The 19,481-nt window shown below is 42.4% G+C and overlaps 1 protein-coding gene across 1 annotated transcript; it reads right to left on the bottom strand.

Moving 5' to 3' along the window:
* Positions 1 to 274: 274 nt before the first annotated feature.
* On the bottom strand, positions 275 to 17,519 carry greb1 (growth regulating estrogen receptor binding 1). The gene is made up of 33 exons (XM_085764116.1): positions 17,362 to 17,519; positions 16,985 to 17,092; positions 16,715 to 16,891; positions 16,379 to 16,561; positions 15,398 to 15,499; positions 14,979 to 15,125; positions 13,395 to 13,547; positions 13,111 to 13,233; positions 11,930 to 12,115; positions 11,462 to 11,598; positions 10,862 to 11,138; positions 10,652 to 10,780; positions 10,338 to 10,550; positions 9,994 to 10,191; positions 9,282 to 9,465; positions 8,962 to 9,145; positions 8,697 to 8,833; positions 8,219 to 8,570; positions 7,986 to 8,101; positions 7,687 to 7,892; positions 6,322 to 6,943; positions 5,941 to 6,097; positions 5,755 to 5,857; positions 5,393 to 5,548; positions 5,133 to 5,269; positions 4,881 to 5,042; positions 4,069 to 4,273; positions 3,746 to 3,908; positions 3,517 to 3,635; positions 2,833 to 3,065; positions 2,545 to 2,745; positions 2,284 to 2,422; positions 275 to 1,580 (listed from the first exon to the last, which is right to left on the bottom strand). Exons 1-33 carry the CDS (start codon positions 17,513 to 17,515, stop codon positions 1,417 to 1,419), a joined length of 6,027 nt encoding a protein of 2,008 aa, XP_085620242.1. The 5' UTR covers positions 17,516 to 17,519; the 3' UTR covers positions 275 to 1,416.
* Between the last annotated feature and the right edge of the window lie 1,962 nt (positions 17,520 to 19,481).

Here is a 19,481-nt window from a genome sequence, read left to right as displayed (position 1 = left end):
CCAAGGAACAATATTATTTTTGTACACTACAAACTCTTCCAACCTCCATGATCCCCTTACTGTCACGTTTCTAAATGTGACTATCCACTCTATATTTGGTTGTCAAAATTAGATGAATATAAGTGACGCTGGTGTAACTGGGAACAACAGCCACATGTTTATTACGTAAAATTAAAATTTGTGTCACACATAAGCTTTTGAGTATTTTTATTTTTATATTTGGTGATTAAGAGGATAATTATTAAGTACACAAGAAACATGCACCCAGGAAATGTAAAATTTCTGTACATTTATACAATTAAAAAACATACAAAACTGTACATTGCAAAACGCTGCCAGTACACAGTAGGTTTCTAGCATATCTGCACAAGCACAAACCAAAACATCTTATGGAGCATTAAGCATAACAATGTTCTATATTCCAACACAGAAACTCCTCCACAATTATTTTCCTTGTGTACACTGAAAATAAGTACTATTTTTACATAATACAGATCTGACAAAATATGTCCAAAAATATTCCATATGTAAAACATACAAGCAAAGAAAAACCTCTACAAAAAATGATCTTAAAAAATCTCTGTTGCCAGTAATTGGCTACCATTGCACACAAGTGATTGTGTCAAACGTTTAAAAAGCTTCTCCTGTTGTATGAACTTACAAGGACGTTTTCAGAACAGCTACACCTGCAGACAGTATAAAATGATACAAAGGCAGTGTCTGGAGTTACTGAGGCTGAACAGTTTCCAAGGGTGAAAAAATACACTGATTTTGTTTCCACCTATGCTGAAATTCTTCAGCTTCCAATATAAGTCACCATAGTGTCTAAAAGCATAAAAGATGTTTCCTTTTAGCTGGTATTCAACTGGTTTTTCTTATTTGTTGAACTCGTTTCTTTTAAAACATTATCATAAAAAGTGTTTTATGGAGTGTTTACATGTACAATTATTAACTACGTAAAAACAGCACCAATCTATTAACAGAATTTCATACGAGGTTTGCTGAAAAAATATCTAAACAGTCTTTTGGTTAATCAAAAATAATCATCAACTGTTTCCTGCTGCTTCCTTGACAGTAGCACATATTTTCAGGTCAATTTTACTAGATGTGTGCGACTATCTTGAAGCTTGGCTTGATGCAGCCTAAATCTGGATCTTACCTCCAAATCCTATTTGTGTGTGTGCAGTGAAAGGAAATGGTTTCCTAATGTCAATCTACTCATCACTTTCCACATTACTGGACTCTCATGCATAGTCCACTGTGTTTTGCATATCCTACGCTGTCCATTCAGACAGAATCTAAGTGAGTGAATACATTCAACAAAACACAATACAGTACAATTCCTTTCTTTGGCAATTAAAGTGTTTTAAACCCTGATTGTGACTTTTTGTAGGCCACTGAACACACATGCTCCAGTCATATATGTTTTCCGGTCAAGAAGAAGAGTGGCCGATCCTCTTTGGCGTTGGCAGTCTGGAACTCGTCGCTGAGCCTGAACCTCCATTCCTCCTCGAGCTCCAGCCTGCCCACCGTCTGCCTCAACGAGCTACGATCTGCACTGATGACACACAGAGTCGCACCTACAGGGAGGCAGACAGGAGGTAGAGGGATAGAGACTTTAGCTATGATATGAAAATCAAATTGCCTTTAGGACTCAAGGTGCAATTTATGTATTTATTTTGGAAGACCATGTGCTTTTTAGAGACTTTCTGGGTACAAAGATCACAATTCTTGGGCATCAATAGCCTTCACTTTATTTGAATATTTGGGAGCAGAGTGTCCCATTTCTTTATTTTTGCCATAATGCCCTAATAGACAAATGTCACTCTAATTACTTAAAGGTGCCGACCTCTTGGTCTTGGTGATGTCTATTAATAATTATGCTACTGAGTCAAGACAAGTTTGGAAGTTTTTATTTATTTATTTGGGCTTTTTTTTTCTTTTTTTTTTACTGTTTAGGAGTCAGTAGAAATACAGGCAGGATACACTGTACGTATCTTTTTTTTAAAGTATATTTTTTGGGCTTTTTTATTGCCTTTAATTGATAGCACAGTCGAGAGAGGGACAGGAAATGGGGAGGCAGAGAGGGGGAATGACATGCAGGAAAGGGCTGCCCGCCCCCGCAACAGGGGCGGCTATACTGTACGTATCTTAGGAGAGAGGGGTGTGACATGGAACTCATGTCCCTGGCCAGAATTTAACCAACCACGTGGCAGCTATATGTTATGCATATTAACCCCTCAGCACATTTTTCTGCCATTTGCATTGCATCTGCCCTTGTACCTTTGAGGAAGCTGAACTTCTTGAGGAACCCGGGAGTCACAAAGGAGTCGGCGAAACAGAGAAGAAGGCCACTGAACAGCAGCCCTGTGGCATTGATGTTGACACAGTGAGGTCTGGAGCTCACAAAGCACAACGTCACCTGCAGGAGGAAGGGAGAGTTTTACTTTTAATACAAAAACCAAAGAGGCTGTGATTCTCTACTATGTTCAAACAAAGCTGTCTGTCTATTCGCATGCTTGTGTATGTGTGTATGTTGTGTACCTCAGGTCCTAGGTTGAGATAACAGTCGACTGACAGCACAGGGTGTGTGTAGTTCTTGGTGCTGAGTGGAAACAGCTTCTGACTGGTGTGTTGGAGGTATTTTTCCAGGAGGAGCTGAGCTGGTGTAGCCAAGAAGAGGTGTTTGCTGTCTGGGGCACAGACGTACTGCGAAGGCCCCACTGAGGTGGGAACATCTGTCATCTGCAGAGATTCAATTTCAAATTTCATTAATCTTTAACTTCATTAAAAAACACTTTAATGTGGATTTGTGTTTTCTTCAAAATCTACCTTGGTCTTGATAATAAAGGTCCTGTAACCTCCTATGGCAATCTGCTTCTTCATGACGCTGAAGCTGTTAAACCTGCAGACAAGCAGTCCGGCACTGTGCAGCCTCAGGGTGAAGTCCACGTCGTGACAGGTGAAGCGGTTTTGGTCGTACTGTATGTTCTGACTGCGGTCCACATTGAGGAGGAGGAAGTCATGAAGGTGACCTCTGGAGAAAGGCTCCCTCTGTCTATTACCTGGTGAAACAAACACAAACATAAAGATAAAACTGTTTACAAAGGACTAGAAAGGAGTGTTTCATGTTTCTCACAGTGATGCATAAAGACGCTAAGAATTCCTGTTAAAATCACATTTTTAAATCAAGTGTGTGATTTAAAGAGATCAAACTGATTCTGTTTTACAGATAAGTCATTTCAAAGTTTCTACTCAAACTGTCCAGTCGTTCTTTGTCTACTGGTTCAATATTACTGGTTATCTGAGGCTGCACAGAGTCATATAGAGACATAGTTTAGAGCCAGACAAAATATTTTCTGTATCTGAAGCATCTACACCGGGTACAATCTGCTCAAAGCCTTTGAAGGGAACCTTATGTCCATACATTACCATACTGTATGTACAGAATTCACAAAGATAACAATTCTGTAAATGTTCCTTGGATTTCTCATTTCTGACATTGTGACCCCTGACCTGTAACTCCACGGCTGCTCCACTTCCTGATCCCACACAGCCCGTAGTGGGCCAGGTCCGGACAGGCCTCCATGTGCTGTAAGACCTCCTTCAGTGACACGGCACGCTCTGCTGGGCCACTAAAAATAACACGCAAAGAGTAGCTATTTTAGTAAGAACATCCAACATATTCCTACTGTCTGTTTTTGCATTGCATAATTATTAATAGAAACCCAGCGTCTGTATGTACTTGCGTGCGTCGAGGTCCACTGTGTTCCACATAACACAGGAGTCATCAGCCAGAATGATAAAGGGCCAAACGTCACCCGCGGGGCCTCCCCCCTCCAACTGACGACTGCGCTCCAGCTCCAAGTTGTGATATGAAAGCTCTTTAATCAGAAAGTGAGCAGCACCTGTAACGAAACCGTGATGTGTTATTAACGTGGTGGGCTAAGAGGTCAGCAGTATGTAAGGAAAATATCAGGATCTTAGTGAAATTACTTTTCATGGCTTTGTAAAAGTGAAATTCATTGAGGAATTCCTACATATAAATCTCTAGTAGCATTAACAAACCTATCCCAGCTCCATTGAAGACAGTGGGCAGCACCAGCATGATGTGGTTGGGCCAGTACTTTTTATAGACGGCCATCTCGTACTCTTTAACCACCAGGATGTGTAGATGTGAGGCTCCATCCATAGCGTGGTACAGGTTGAAAAGACCGTGCTCATGACGGCCAGTGGTTGGAGTAAAGATTGGACTCTTGATGCAGTCTGGGCTCTGGATAAGTGGAAAAAATAATCAACATGATGCATAATGCATACTACATTGCAACACAATCTTGAGCAGTGAAGGAAACTGAAACCCAATCAGTGCCATGACAGCAGTTGGCTAAATCTCTCCAAATCAGCTCAGACAGGACTCTCATGTACATATTATTTATTAAAATGTTTTACTAAAAAATAGATATGTACTACTGAGCCACAGAAATCCACTTTTACCAAGACTATAGTGTGGCCTCTAGCACCACCTTGTGGAAAAAGCAGGATATTGCAGTGCTTCACACTACAAATCACAGTCTTAAGGCGATTATGAAAATGGCTAATATGATTTGCTTGGGATGACAAAACTACAATAAAACATGACAATTTCAGCAGCAAAGGGGAAGAGACAATTCAAGATGAGAATTTTAGGAATTGATAAAAGACAAAACACGCTTGATTCTCTTTCTATTTCTGTCTTCAGTGGTAATGTTGGCAACTTTACTGTGGGGGCTTTAAGAGCATGACCCCCATAACCTCATTTATATCATCACTACCAGCTGTGGTGATGAAAAAAGCTCACAGTTAAGATTCAGTGGTTCCAGTTTCACTGATGAAGGACTTACCCAGTCAGAAGTGAGAGGCAGCCGCATGCTCTCCAACTGGCCTCCTGGTTGGCTGAAGCTAAAGTAGTGCTCTTTAGACTTTGGGATGATGAAGTACAGCTGGATCTCCTCCCCAAGCAGCAGATGGGTGAATGTGAAGGCGTGCAGCGTTGACTCATACATCTAAATTATGATTAGAGATGTCACATTTACATTTTAAAAGCACTTTGACAGTCATTTGTCAGACTCAGCGTTTGTTGGTGTTACACTGACCTGGTATCTTGGGTTGAAGCCCAAGTACTGATGGCACTGTTCGCAGTGATGATAGGTGTTGTAAGCTGCATATTTAGAAAGCTTGATCCTGGATGTCCGCCTACGTAGGTACACATCCTCCTGACGCAAAGGGTTTCCTTGTGAAACAGCAGAGGAAAGGACAGATAAGGGCTATAGCACAATATTAAGGTCATATTCAAGGAGAAACATTCAGAGAAGATGAATATGCAACAGTAGTGTGGTTTTCTGGCTGTTCTTACCGTCAGCACTGGGTCTGTATCCTGGGCAATACACAGCACTGATGTCATCATATTTGGGGTCATGGATGGTGTAGTCAAAGGGCATCGTCCTCATTATGTCTGGGTTGGGCCATGGTGCATTAGGTGGATGGTACTGCAAACCCTCTGCCTGGGCACCTAAATATAAAAGACATGCATTAGAATGAGCTATTCTAGACACTCCTGAGATAGATAAATAAGATCATGCAATTTTGAAGTAGAAAAAGTGGTTAGGGAAACTGTAGAAAACAGAAAATGAATTAAAGTAATGTGCTCACAAAGTTTGGCCTCTTTTTATTAAATAATGTAGGTGAGAAGAATGATGGTCACTGCTATATACTGACTGTAGTTGATGTCTTCTTCATCATAGATGTCCACCTCCATCAGCCTTATCAGCATCCGAGACAGAATACCCAGGAAGTGCAGGTATGCTCCTGTTTTACCCACCTGACCATGGAAACGTGAAACAAGTTTAACACAGTCTAACATGAGCTGGACTAAAAAAGAAACAACGATGGGAAATACTGTACCTGTGGAGGTCCACTGAGCAGCAGCCTGCGAGGGTGAAAGTTGTCACTTCTTCCTTCAGTGCGATTGCTGCTGTCCATGTGGTGGGGCCGAGGGACCGTCCACTGACGATAATACAGAGACTGTTCTGTACATGTCATCATCTTACTCAGCAAAGGCCTGCACATAAAGGACACTGCACTTAATTGCATTTCTCTTAAGGTGACTTTTACAGTGAAATATGACATGCTTTACTTAACAGAATGAACTGTCACTGAAAGTCTTCTTCTGATAACCCTAAAGCCTAACTGTCTTGTTTCTAAACATTCCTAACCACTAAGCAACTCATGTTTGTCACTCTATCCCGCAGTGATTTAAAATGCTTATTGATCTACCAGTTTTACCTGAAGCTGCTTGCCCATGCGACGGACATGTGTGGTAAGAATGAGGTACATCGTGGAAGCCCGCTGCTGTCACTGGCTGTGATGATGTCATATAGGGCCCGAGGGAGGAGCACAGAAGGCGGGCGGCTCACTCCCCGCGCCCAGGAGCAGCTCAGGTGAGGAGAGGACGCTCGCGGTGACAAGGAGGCAGAGGAAGTGGATTTGGAGTGTACATGACGAGGCTGGGTGGGTGGAAGTGGCTGAGTTTGAGGATTGGGTGTTTGCATCTGGGAGAGGGACTGGTGCTGGGGAAGCATTTGAGTGTATGGTTGGGAATTTGTTTGAGATGACTGATTTTGACTCGGAGGTTGGGATTGTGGCTGCAGCTGGGAGATTGGTTGAGCCTGGGAATAGGTTTGAGCTTGAGGTTGGGTTTGGTGTTGCGGTGCAGACTGAGGATACGGAAATGACTGCGTTGAGGTCTGGGACTGACATTGAGTCTGTGATTGTGGGGGAGACTGCAGGGTGTCCGCGGTCCCTCTCTGGACTTTTGGAGAGGTGGTGCTTTGAGCAGAGAAGTGATCTGCAGCTCCACCATCTGGGCAAGACTGGAGCTGCTGACTGGATGACAGAGGGGAGTCTCCTGCACAACAACAACAACAACAACAACAACAACAACAAAAATCAGTCAACAAATCAGATGAAAACTTTCCCCCTCTACAATTCACTTGTTAAACCTGTAAGAACCTCCAAAACATTTAATGTTAAAGTCCCCCTAAAGAGGCATTTTAAAATTTGTAAAAATGCTCTGCTATGACAATTTTTTTGTTTAAAATTGCTTTCCCACAAAAAAGTTGTTTAAAAAAACCTCCCAAATAGGCTAAAAATAGGTCTACTATTTCTCCCTCATTGAAAAATCCAGATACTATGAATATTCGTGAGTATGTAAATGCATCATGACTCGCGCCCGCCCACCGCCACCGTGTTGCTAAGTAACGGCGGTGCGAGTGAAGTCAAAACACGAGGTTTGTACCAGGGTTTGAAACCTGGGCTCCCGCATTGAAGGCGGCGACTAAACCTCTGGGCCACGGCAACTAATGATAACATGCTTGAACATCTAGCTGTGTAAGTAGATCATATCACAGTGGACAACAAATGAGATGCAAAACAAATTCAACGGGATTGGTTGCCAGTTTCGTGACGCATGAAAACTGACTCCAATTTGAAAAATTGAATCCAGTTTTTTCAGACTGGTTTTGAAACTGCATTTTCAAGTCTAAAATGCTCAGTTGTGCTCCTGAAATGCCTTGTAGCAGAGCCCACACACTAAATTGACATGTTAATAATTTCAAAAGGGCATTTTTGGTTTAGGGGGTCTTTAATCACCGTTCTCCTGTCCCTCCTCCTCCTCATTGTCAGTGCTGCTGAGTTTTTCAGCATCACTCTCCAGTAGGTCGCTTCCTGGGCCGGGGTTGTGGGGGGGTCTCGACTCTGCCCTCACTAGATAAGCAGCTAGCCCGAGCTCTTGTTCGAGCGTGGTCCGCTGAAGGTAAGAGCAGCTTATCACCCGCAGGTCGCAGTACTTCAGTGACCTGTAATACACATGGCATTCTTCACAATCTATTTTTTTCTGTTAACACATGAAAACACACAATCATTGCTTGAAGTTAGCTCAGTGTGCGTACCTGGGCAGTGACTCTCCCAGGGGCTCGGTTCCTGACAGGATCAGGATGCATGGAAGGGCCTCCAGCTCCAGGTAAGTACAAGGAACCCAGTCAGAATCCTGGATCTTTAGCCACGTCTGCATACACACACAAACACAAGCATGCATTTTATACAGCCAATTAGTGTCATGTCATTTCACAACGTCATCTATCAGTTAAAAACATTTTCATGATATCACAAACTTCTCGTCCACCTTGATCTGATCAGTGAAGATCTGTCCAATATTCAGAGCTTGGTTGGGATTTCCAAGTATGATTTCAAAACTCTCCTCCAGACCCAGCTGCCTCCGCACTCTGGAAAGCCTGCGATGGGCCCACGCAGCCAGAGCCAAAGAGGGGATGCGCAGCAGGACCATGTGACCGTGGTGGGCGGGGCATTGCTGGGCAGCAGTGAGCAGGGATTGCACAATCTCCAGGGTCTCCACAGAGGTGTGTTTGTGGAGATTGTGAGAGCTGCCGATTCTGCCGGATGCAGCCATCAGAGCTACGCAGTAGTGCTGGATAAGGACTGTCGTTCGGATCACAGCACTGTGCAGCTTAGGGAACCTGAGAGAGAGAGGTAGAGGTTTTAAGGGCTTCCTGAAGATTTTTTTGTACATACCTGCAAGTAATTGAAACTTGTTTGTGAAATGGAGGTGTTTTCTTGGATTACAGATGTGTGATGTGAGCTACCTTTCTTCCAGGGCAGATGCCATGCTTTCAAAGGAAGAGTCATAACGCATCAAAGGCAGACTGCTCCCTGACCGAGTCGACTCTAAAAGCTCTGACACGCCAAAGTACCGCGTCCTCTCATGATACAGGTCCACATCCTACAGAAATACAGAGATATTAAGTTAAATACGAACACTCCTTTAATCATCTGAGCCAATCTCCAGATATGAGCTGTTGCTATATAGATCCAAAAGCAGAGCGTGTGTCAGGCAGAGTTGAATCTTACATTACTGAATGCAGACGGCCAGTGGATCTCATTGTAGGGGCTGATGCGGGTGTACTGTGTTTGAAGAGCGAAGGGGAAGGAGGTGACGTGGAGAATTAGGATGTTTGGAGCATCTCTGACCTGTCGGGAGTTCAACAGCTGGTCTACCAGACCCACACCACTGTCTGAGCTGCTGTAGGATGCACTGAAAAATAGAAAGAGACACATACACAAAGACTGAGAAACCTCTTTCATTGCTTTGCTGATGCTCCTGTGCTGGAACAAAAAAAAAGGGAACTCTGATCAATCACACAGATCTTTCTTTTTACTTTATAACAAACCTGCTGATGTCCCAGTGGGCGTGGTCATGGACCAGGATGTAAAGGGTGTAGGAGTTGGTGTGAGCTTCTTGAATGAGGCTGTCAATTCGTGCCTGAGCGCTCTGGTCCATCTTGACCACATAATGCTCAGCGTCCCGTTGAGATGCACACTCCTGGTCCAAACTCCCAAGCTCCTGAAGGACACCTGAGATACACAGACAAAGAGAGAGGGCAACGGGTCCACATTAGACCACATCATGTTCTAGGCATACAGATATATTGTCTTAAAGAGGAACTATGCAAGTCCGGTTGCTTTTCCGCTGTTTTGCTAACCCTCCTCTCGGCCATGTGCATTTGTTTACAACAAAGCTGGCGAGAAATCAATCAACAGAGTGGTAGATAACGTCATTTGTCATATACGAAGTTACAATGTGTATATTTGTGTAGTTTAATCTGTCATAAACAAGAGATTACGGGTTACATGCTGCATTTGTGTTGTGGTGCGTAGAGACGACAGACGAGACACCGGGGCGACGGCACCGATCTTGCAAGGTTGTTTTTCAGCCAAGAGATGCAATAACTGACACGCACGTGGAAGGCAGAGAGCCTCCATTGTCGCTCATAACAAGTTAAGTCATTCATAAAACCATCACAATTACTCCAAAGAAAAATGTAGCATAGTTAAGCTACAAATCCTGCATAGTTCAGCAGCTGACAAACAAAAGAGACTTACCGGAGCTCCAGAGGTGCAGCACAGTTTGTTGAAATGTGACTTCAGAGGGTGGGACCAGGATGAGGAAGCTGACCCTGTCGAAGGAGCCGAGGTCCAGGTTCTGTGTGCTGGAGTCGGCTATTGCACAAACATGGGACAGCAGCTTTCTAGCTACGGCCAGTTGGATAGGCCGAACCTCACGCCACTCCACAGAGTATTCTGCACACACACATTGAATCATATTTGATCAATTTCTTTTTAAACATCCTGGCTGCCATGGTCTAAACTGAAGAGAAACTATGAAACTGTATTAGACCTACTATATATGACAGTACAGTATACACTTGAACCTGTTTGTGTCTTACCTGAACAGGTGTCTTTGGGACTTGAAGCTCTGTCTTTAGCGCTGGGTGAGTCTTTCGAACACCGTGTGACTGAGTCTTTTGCACTGTTTGTGTCTTTTGGACTGTGTGTGTTTTTGAGACTTTTGTCTTCAGTTGACTCCTGACTGCTGGAGAGAGGAGACGGCTCGTTGCTGTCCACAGTGGCTCTATCCAGGAGGGAATCCATATCACCATCTGAGGAACAGAAAGCCACACAACACGTTTGAGCATTATCACTGCAACACACTGAATACGGTACTGCTCTAAATTACTTAAGTGTGACCACTCCTTTGCACCTTGTCCGAGTGAATTGCAGAAGTGGATGAGATCCTGGGCAACACCAGTGGAGAGCTGGTGGTTGATTTCTTTCAGGCCTTCATTAGGAGAATACATACTCTCTGCCAAGGCACGACACTGATGTTTGCCTGTAACACATGTACAGAATTAAAAATCTGCTGTACTCCTATTCAAAACATTCCTGCATGTGTATAAAAACACAGGCCCACCTGTGACGACCACACAGGACTGTGTTTCTTGTCCCGGTGCAGTGACCAAAATGACCACATAGTTGGTGTTTTCAAGCCGCCCTTCAATTAACTTGCTGAATGTTTGCTGGAGGCCTTGACCCAAAGATCTGATCTGCTCTCCTAACACGACCACGCCCTCTCCACAGGACGACGCAGCCAGCTGGGCCAGCCAGGGGAGCTGGCTGGGGGTCAGGGGTTGTTGGCTTTGAGGAGGTAGACAGAGGTACTGGGGGAGCCCGGGCAGCGTGGACGGGGTCTGGAGACATCGTGAGAGAAGCAATTTGTTAACTGATTTAATCTTATTCAGTCTTATTTATTTGTTTGATTTGCTCGAGGGAGAGGATCAGTGATTACAGAAATGAATGCTTCACTGTGATAGTAAGTTTTATTTGAAGCAAATCTAAGTAATGCTTCGTGTGATGCTATGAGGTAGGAATTAGGGTGATGAAAGTAATCACACATAAATCTGAATTTAAGGTCCTATTAACACAAGGCTTATGAATATGTGAATCCATTATCTTGTCTTCTTTTTTCTCTATATATAAAGCAATAAGACATATCTCAGATGCCCTGTCTCACCTCTATGCCATAGGGTCTCCCTTGGGTGGCTTGTGTTTGAGGCTGCTGGTACTGTCTAATCTCACTGAGGTGAGACTCTCTCCATGACCTCATGAATATCTGCTCCAAGTCCTCAATCAGGGGCACTTGGTCAGGGCCTTGGGATAATAGGTTGGAGAAATAGAAATAGTTACAAATTCGCACTTTGAATGAAAAATCAAATCAGTTTCAGTGATAATAAGAAAGTCAAATATGAAGTCAAGGCTTTAAGACAATGGTTACTAAAAATCAATGTGTCCATGAATAAACTCACATAATGATCACATTATTAATTCATTCACTGATTGTCTAACTGCTTGCCTCCTAGGGGCCATTAGGAGACACAGCAATGACACGGTGAAGAATTGACCACTGCCTTCTTTCAGCAGTCCTACTGGACTAACCGTGTATGATTACAGCCTTTATTCTGGAGGAAGGTTTTAAACTGACCTAGCTGAACAAGGTAGTAAACGGTGAGAAGAATCTGCATCTCGGTGGACAATGGCTGAATGGGTGAGGGTCCGTAGTGCTGGTAAACCCTGGGGAGTGTCTGGGAGCTCAGGTAACAACTCTGCAGCAGAGAACTCACGAGCACTTCACTGACATTGCCTGTCAGCTGAGGGAGTGGGCCATGACCTGTGACAATGAGAGGTTGACAGATAAAGCAGATGAACATATGGCCACAGTTGAGGAAAACATTGGCTGTGTGGGTGTTTGTAGCTCAGGTGGTAGATTTGATTAGAGGACAATTCATTCAGGCGAGCCCCTCCCCCTCATTCTTGTATTTTAATGAGGGCAAGATGCTAAACTAAAATTGTTCTCAATGTCTGTGCATGGGTAAAAACTGTAGCTCCTTTGGACCAAAATGTCTTGCCAGATCATTGCAAAGTAATGAATGGATGGAGGAGCTTGATGGTTGGACAGAAAATGTAGAAATTATGAATGAAATTATCAAAAAATCATCAACTAAATTAAAAATGATCTAAAATAAACATAAAGTGATTTGTCATCAGTCCATGTTTGACTGTCTTTGTTTCAATCACAAGTCTTAACCTGCAACAAACTGGGGAATGTGATGAAAGGGATAAAGAGTAGTCAGCTTGGAGGAATAGACAGCAAATGGGTGATGTGAGGAATAGTAAAAGAAAACAGAAAGGAGAGAGGGATGGACGTACATACACTAAATAAAGGAGGTGGTTAAGGTCCAGAGGATCGAGAGGGAAGGTGGATGACTTGACAGGTGACACAAAGGGGTGAAAAGGGTGGAGGGGAGGGCACGAGGGGAGGGCAGAGGGGCTGAGAAACAGCCTTGAGCGTTGGCTGACCTCTAACCTGTTAGGCGAGGCGAGCTAAAACGGCCATCTGTCAGGTGGTTACTGAAAACCTCACCTGTTCACCTGCCTGGGAAAGTCCAGCACTGACAGCTGGGTGGATATTGATGATTACCCACCAGCTAGTCAATAATGAATCCGACTGATTTGTTGTGAAAATAACCGTGTACAGGTTTAGTCTACAGCTGCATGTTCTGTCCAGTGGGTGTGGCAGTGTAATCTTTTGTGAGTGTCTGACAGAATAGTAGAAAATGTGCTTTTTTAAATTACTAAATCACTAATATAATTTGTTCCTCTAACCTTTGAAGATGACAGGCTGCAGTCTACAGGTGTGTAGCAGATCATCAGGCACTGTTACAGGCAGCTCTGGTTGAGAGAGGAGGGTTGAGGACCCCTGTGGTGAACTCAGCGGGGCAGCAGTCTCTGGATATGGTAGGTAAGGGAGCACAGAAAAAAACATATATATATAAATACACAAAAACATTAAATAAATCAAATCAAAATGACACTAAAAATATAAATCACTAATTTGTTTCTTCTTTTATCATTTACCTCCATATACTGTACATATCTTCAGTTTTTACCTGATCTGGCTGCATTTGTTACAGCAGAGGGTATGGGTAATGTTGTTAAGGTAGATGAAGATGGTGGCGTCTTCACGGTGCTCTCTGGCAGACTGTTGGCAGATGACTCAGGTGACCAGCCCTTGTGTCTCTTTTTAGGGGGTCCAGCATTGGCTGTGAATTAGTAAAAACAAGATTACACAATGCGTTACCTTGCAAAATGTAAATGTTTTCAAAGTGGAAACTTGTTCAGATTACTTTTCTATCATGTTGTACATTATAATTTTAACTATCAAGATGTCAATAATATTATTACATAAACATTTTATTCCAGATTTTCACAGTGACAGGCAGCATCACTGTCACAGCAGTTTCATTTCTATTAAACTTTTCAGTGTCACATTTATAAAACTTAAGAATAATTTTCCTTTTAGCAGAGGAATAATGCAAATCAATCAACAAAACATACAGTACATGATGTTTTAGGATGTACTAGAATTGATACAGTGACGTAAAATGGCTCCATTTTAGTCATACATTAACCTGTCTCTTCCTCTTCCTCTCAACTGTCTGTTGAAATGCAATAGTGGCGAGACACATAAAAGGTCCACTTGTTAAGAGGGCCATGAAAAAAACACAACATTGACAGGAAGGAAGCTTTTCATTCAGTGAGAAAGCAGGAAAAAAAAGACAGAGCAAATTTTACAACCCTGGTTTATAGAGGTGACAGACTGAGGGAGAGGGAGGGAGAAAGACAGAAAGACAGACAGAGGAGAAAAGAAGGAGGGAGACGTTTAGTGCCCCAAGTGTTGGCAAATGAAAGAAGGGAAAACAAAAGACAACCCCCATCACACAATGCAGCTGGCTGGCTCCTGTATAGCACGGGTGTTACAACACACACACACATAGACACAAGCATTTGCATCTTGGACAGCCTAATCTTAACCTAACCTCAATTTACACCTTAACTCTAAAGTTAAACTGTCGAGGCAGATAAGACCCCAGGAGTGAGCATGTGTGTCCATGTCATCCTTTCCAAAAGTTTATCCTCTTGGTGCGAAAATGTAGCACAAGTGATGCATTTTAACATTTAAATAAAATATTTCAACATAATAGCATGGATGTAGCTTGAAAAAGGTCCCAAACACACACACACTGCTGGTGATTGGAGCTTCTCCTTTCAGAGGTGTGAAGACCAGGGAAGGGGCTTCATGACAAGAAACATACTGTATACATTAGAATAATCTGATAACCTTAAAAACCTTGTTGAGATGCAGCTAGTTGGTAGGGTTTCAGATTTTAAAACTGATTTTAATTCTAATTACAACCATGTTTAATTATATGTTAATTATTCCATTACAAGTTAAAATGGAAGAACTTTTCATGTGATATTTGAATTTGTATTCAGATTTATGATAATAAATATATAGGTTTGGGTTTGTGCATTAAAAGTACAAGTGAGAAATATCTTTTACCTGAAAAATATTGCTGCTGAAAAAAGTGTAACTAAATTGACATGCCTGAAAAAAAACTTCTCAAATAAACTGCTATGTCATGTATACATATCCTTCTTGATGATTAACGGACTATAGATCCTGAGAGCACATATAATACCTGTAACTGAGGGTCTCCCAGGCCCCGATTGATTTGAAGGCGGCTGGGTGACGGAGGGAACAGCATGGTTACCATTTGTCAGTGAGTGGGGAACGTCAGCTATTTGTGGTACACCACTTGGATCCACATGTGATCCAACTGTTTGCAGAGAGAAAAAGAAAGCATTAATAACATTAAATACTGTGGCTTTTCATTAAATAATACACTGTAGATATAACTGTGATAGTTACTTTGGTATTGCTTGTCAACACTCAACTGTATTTATTTTGCTGCTGGTTAACTTGACGCTAAAATCTGGCACAATCAAAAGATTTCTTTTTTTTTTTGCATGACGAACAAAAGTAACAATTTTTCTCTTTTCTCGAGTTTGATATTCAAGTGTGTCATCATTGATGTGTATTTTCGGTTACCTGTGTAGCTGCCAGCTGTGTGTGATGCCAGGCTTGGTGGCTGCTCATCAGATATCACATGACCCTCTGAGAGGCTGGACCCCAACTGTCTTATCCTGCCATCTGACACAAACACAAAAACTAGTATTTTGATATGCACCTACTGTATGTCTTTGCAGCATTGTGCCTGTTCCCTGCAGTTATGACATGAGCTGAAGCAAAGGGAGCAGCAGAGAAACACAGGGAACTGAACGGCTGGTATGGATGGAATTCAAGACTCCATGTGATCAATAGATGATTGAAGAAAAAACTTGTTTCACTCTAGATTCTTCCTTCCCAAGAAACAAGAGTAAATGATTAATTAACTAAAAACAAAAGACACTCTGAGTGGATACATTGTCTACAGGATTTGACTCAGACCTGTCCTCTCCTTACAACCTACTTTAATGTGATAGGCTGCCTTCAGGCTGTGGTCTGGTCTGTACACACCCAGTGTGCTCAGCTTTCACGTCCTTCAGGCTAAACCACCTGGTCAGACCTGTACACTCATAGTGTCCAGATCGCTGCAGGTCAGATTCTTTTGCTCTTTCAGGAGAGTACAAGACCTAAATTTAACACTGTGAACTAATGAACACCCAAACACTGACCTCTCACTCAAACTCATTATTTATTCTGCCCCTCTCTTGTACATTTAAATTATACTCCTATTCTTATACTTCTTATTATGTTTTCTTCTACTGTTATAATGGTGCAGTGTTGATGCTGATGCAACAACATAAACATTTAAACCCAATGTATAATTTGCTTTTTGTAAGCTTAGCTCTTGCTACACAGTCACCATTAAGTCTTTGCAAGAGCTTCAGTCATCATTTTGTTTACAGAACAAGAAGTTACAATACACGTGATTATGCTACTGATTTTTCTTATAGTATTTGTGCTGAAATCAAAACAAACCAAATTTAAAATCAACTGCCAACTACAAAATATGTATTCATCTCTTACCATGTCCCCTCCAGCAGATGGGGGCTCCTTTGACCAGCACGCCCTGGTTGTTTCGGTACAGATGGTACTTCAAGTGCTTCTGCTTCTTGGGCTGGGTGCTGAGCTTCAGATTGATGTGGTTGGAGAACTCTGTGAAGTAACGAAACCCTTTCTCTCCACAGCCCATACAGTTCCCTGAGAAGCCTGGAGGAAGCAGACGTACAGACATGTTACTAACTGGATTATGTCTCGGGTACATTGAAGTGCAACGAGGGTGTTATGACATTTCGAGGTGTCCTTAATTTTTCACCAATAGCAATAAAACTGTCATGCGTGCCGTTAGGTCTCCTGCCTCACCCAGCAGTGCGTTGCGACCCCGTTCATCTGGCAGGAAGCGGCGGTCCACAGCACACACCAGCAGCGTCTCAGGGAGGGAGGGGGACTTTATCCCAACCAACATGAACCCAGGGGGCACATCCAAGGGATCTGATGCCAGAGAGGGAAGACGCAGATCTCTGCCTGCCTGACAAAAGCCTGTGGGCAGGAAAAACACTTTTCTCTTTTACTTCTGACTTGATTTGCCTCAACATAAGTGACCCTGCTATAAGCATTTATATTTGTACAAACCATCTGTGGTGCAGCAGCCCTCAGGTGGGGGCTTCATCTGGTATGGTATTGGGGGGCTGTTGGACTCCGAGCCATCTTCATCATCCTCATCATCATTCTCTGTTCGGCCTGTTGAGGACGAACACAAAATACATGCGATGTTAAGGATGACCAACACAGACGTGAATAACAAAGGTGCTGAGAGAATCGTATTCTTATTATTGATGGAAATATCAACACAGTGTGCATCTTAACAGGGGCTGCAAGCTGATTTGGTTTTTTTATTATACTGCTACTGAAGGTCATTATAAAGCCATTTGAGGCGATAGATGCCAGGATTCAAATGGGAGATAATTTCAGGAAATGATTTCAGAGGACTCACTTTCCATGCAACCTACCATCATGTGCCAGCGGCTGCTCTGTCTCGAGGTAGAGCTGTGAGAAAACAGGCCGGGGAACAACGGTGTTCGACCTCAGTGATGCCTCAATGGAATTATGGAGAACCTCCTCAAAGCGCGTGGTCCGCAGCTGGCCCGCATAAGAGTTCCCCATTGGTCCTGCATGGTTCAGAAGACATAAACACGCTGATGGGACTTTGCTTTTGTTCACATTAACTATTTACTAAACTAAAGTGTTTTAATAGTTTAACTTTTACCGCACTTTAAGTCGTGCTCTGTTGCTTTCAGACACTGGAAGTCCTTCCTTTATGCTTTATGGTTTATTATCAAAGCATGATGTGTGTTAGGGAAGAAGACAAACATAATCTATCCCTGTGATATCCAGAGTACAGAGAAAGGTGCAAAAGAAAAGAAAGAACTGTCACAGAAAAGAGAGGATTATATAAAAGATGTTATGAAAGAGACACTGGAGGTCTGTTGGTTAAATTTGTTGAGCAGCTGCTGACTGATTTAGTATTTGTTTCAAGTCAAAACAACAAATACAGTCATGCACTCTCAAACTAAGCCACATCATAAATATGAGCAGCCAAAAAACCCTGAAATCACAGTTACACTATCTATTCACACACATAGAAGCACACACAGGCCCACACACACATAAACAGTGGTTACTAGTGGATGGCATCTGTCCAGACAGCATGCCATAAAATCAGCTTTTCTGACAGAGTCAGGGCACCCTGACCTAGACTCCACTCCCTCTCTCTGTTTTTCTACTTTCCCTCTCTGTCTGTCTAGTTTTCTCCTTGGTTCGCTTCTCTTCTCCGCTCTGAAAGATGAGATTCCTTACAGGGCAACAAAACCAAAACATTTCATCTATGTTTATAAGACATTGGATCAGTTATTTAAAATCATATCATAGTTCCAGTATATTCAAGAATAACTGAAATGTGATAACATGTCGATTTCTGAATAGTGAATTCAAATGATTGATGTATAATTTGTCTTTTTTTCATGCAAGACACTTATATATCACTACTACACTTGTACACAACTTTAGTAAAGTATGTAGAGAAATGCATCTCATTGCTTCCATTTGTGAATTCAAAATTACACTCACTGCTTATATGAAAGTAAAACAGTGAATGGATTTGTAATAAACACTAACCAGAGTTTGTGTCTGAACCAAAGCTGTGTTGTTAGGAAAACAAATTGGGTCAGTGAGGAAGAAAATAACAAGGTTGGATTGTAAACAGCGACTTAATCCCCCTTCTCTAAACCTTTGACTGTCCATATGCTGGTTACTACACACATACACACACAAGAGGCTACACATGACTGGCTGATGAGCCTGGTCGCATGAGACTCATTGTGGAGTCAGAAATCTGCAGGTCAGGATAATGAAAAGACTAGCCTGTCAGATTACAGACTTAAAGCTGTCTGTTTCATGCACTGGCCTGTTGACAGAAAAGTCCTGGAAAATATTCTTCACAGGACTGCATGCTGCTCGCCGAATAATATCACTAATAATTTGACCTGACCTGCACTGAAGAGAAATAAATCGAATCAATTTTTTTCCACAGCAATGCATTAAATTATAAGTCAGACATTACATTGCTAAAAAAGCAAATATATTCATATTTCTTAAATAAATTATTCTGTCATTATTCTGCAAGAAACAGTTTAATAGAGCTGCAGGCTGAGTGAATATGAGCCTAATATCTGCTCCTTTTTGGGTTTACAGCTTTTAGTCCACAATTCATCATAATACTGAATATCGTGGCCGTGGGTCCCATCATCTGACCTCTGAGGTGAACCAAAGTGGCTAAATAATTTTAATTTTAATTTCAATTCCATAAATAATGGATGATGACAATGAGAAATGAGCATCAGCCCCTAAAGTAAGAAATAAAGTTGTTAGAAGTGAACCAAAAAGACACAAACACAGAAGCACCCCTCAGATGGGCTCATCACTGACCAGTGACCCAAAGCAAATGCTCTCATTCACAGTTTGCTCAACAGACACTGGGTCGATAGCCAGCCAGTCAACTGGCCAACTGCTCAGACAGGCCTCAAGACAGCCGCACAGCTACACATCCACAAAACAAAAAATACATTCAGAT

The sequence above is a fragment of the Trachurus japonicus genome, chromosome 3, assembly GCF_045865225.1.
Source record: "Trachurus japonicus isolate A0001 chromosome 3, Traja_1.0".
NCBI lineage: Eukaryota > Metazoa > Chordata > Actinopteri > Carangiformes > Carangidae > Trachurus > Trachurus japonicus.
Note: the sequence above shows the minus strand (reverse complement) of the source record. Positions and strands in the feature narration are given on the sequence as shown.

Bases quoted from the DNA above. Each gene is read 5' to 3' on its own strand.
- greb1 (XM_085764116.1), bottom strand. From the start codon at position 17,515: ATGGGGAACTCTTATGCGGGCCAGCTGCGGACCACGCGCTTTGAGGAG. The intron at 16,892-16,984 runs GTTTGTACAAAT...TCCTGCCCACAG, and splicing joins GGGCTGCTGCACCACAGATG to GCTTTTGTCAGGCAGGCAGA. The intron at 3,066-3,516 runs GTCAGGGGTCAC...TTGTTTCACCAG, and splicing joins GAGCAGCCGTGGAGTTACAG to GTAATAGACAGAGGGAGCCT.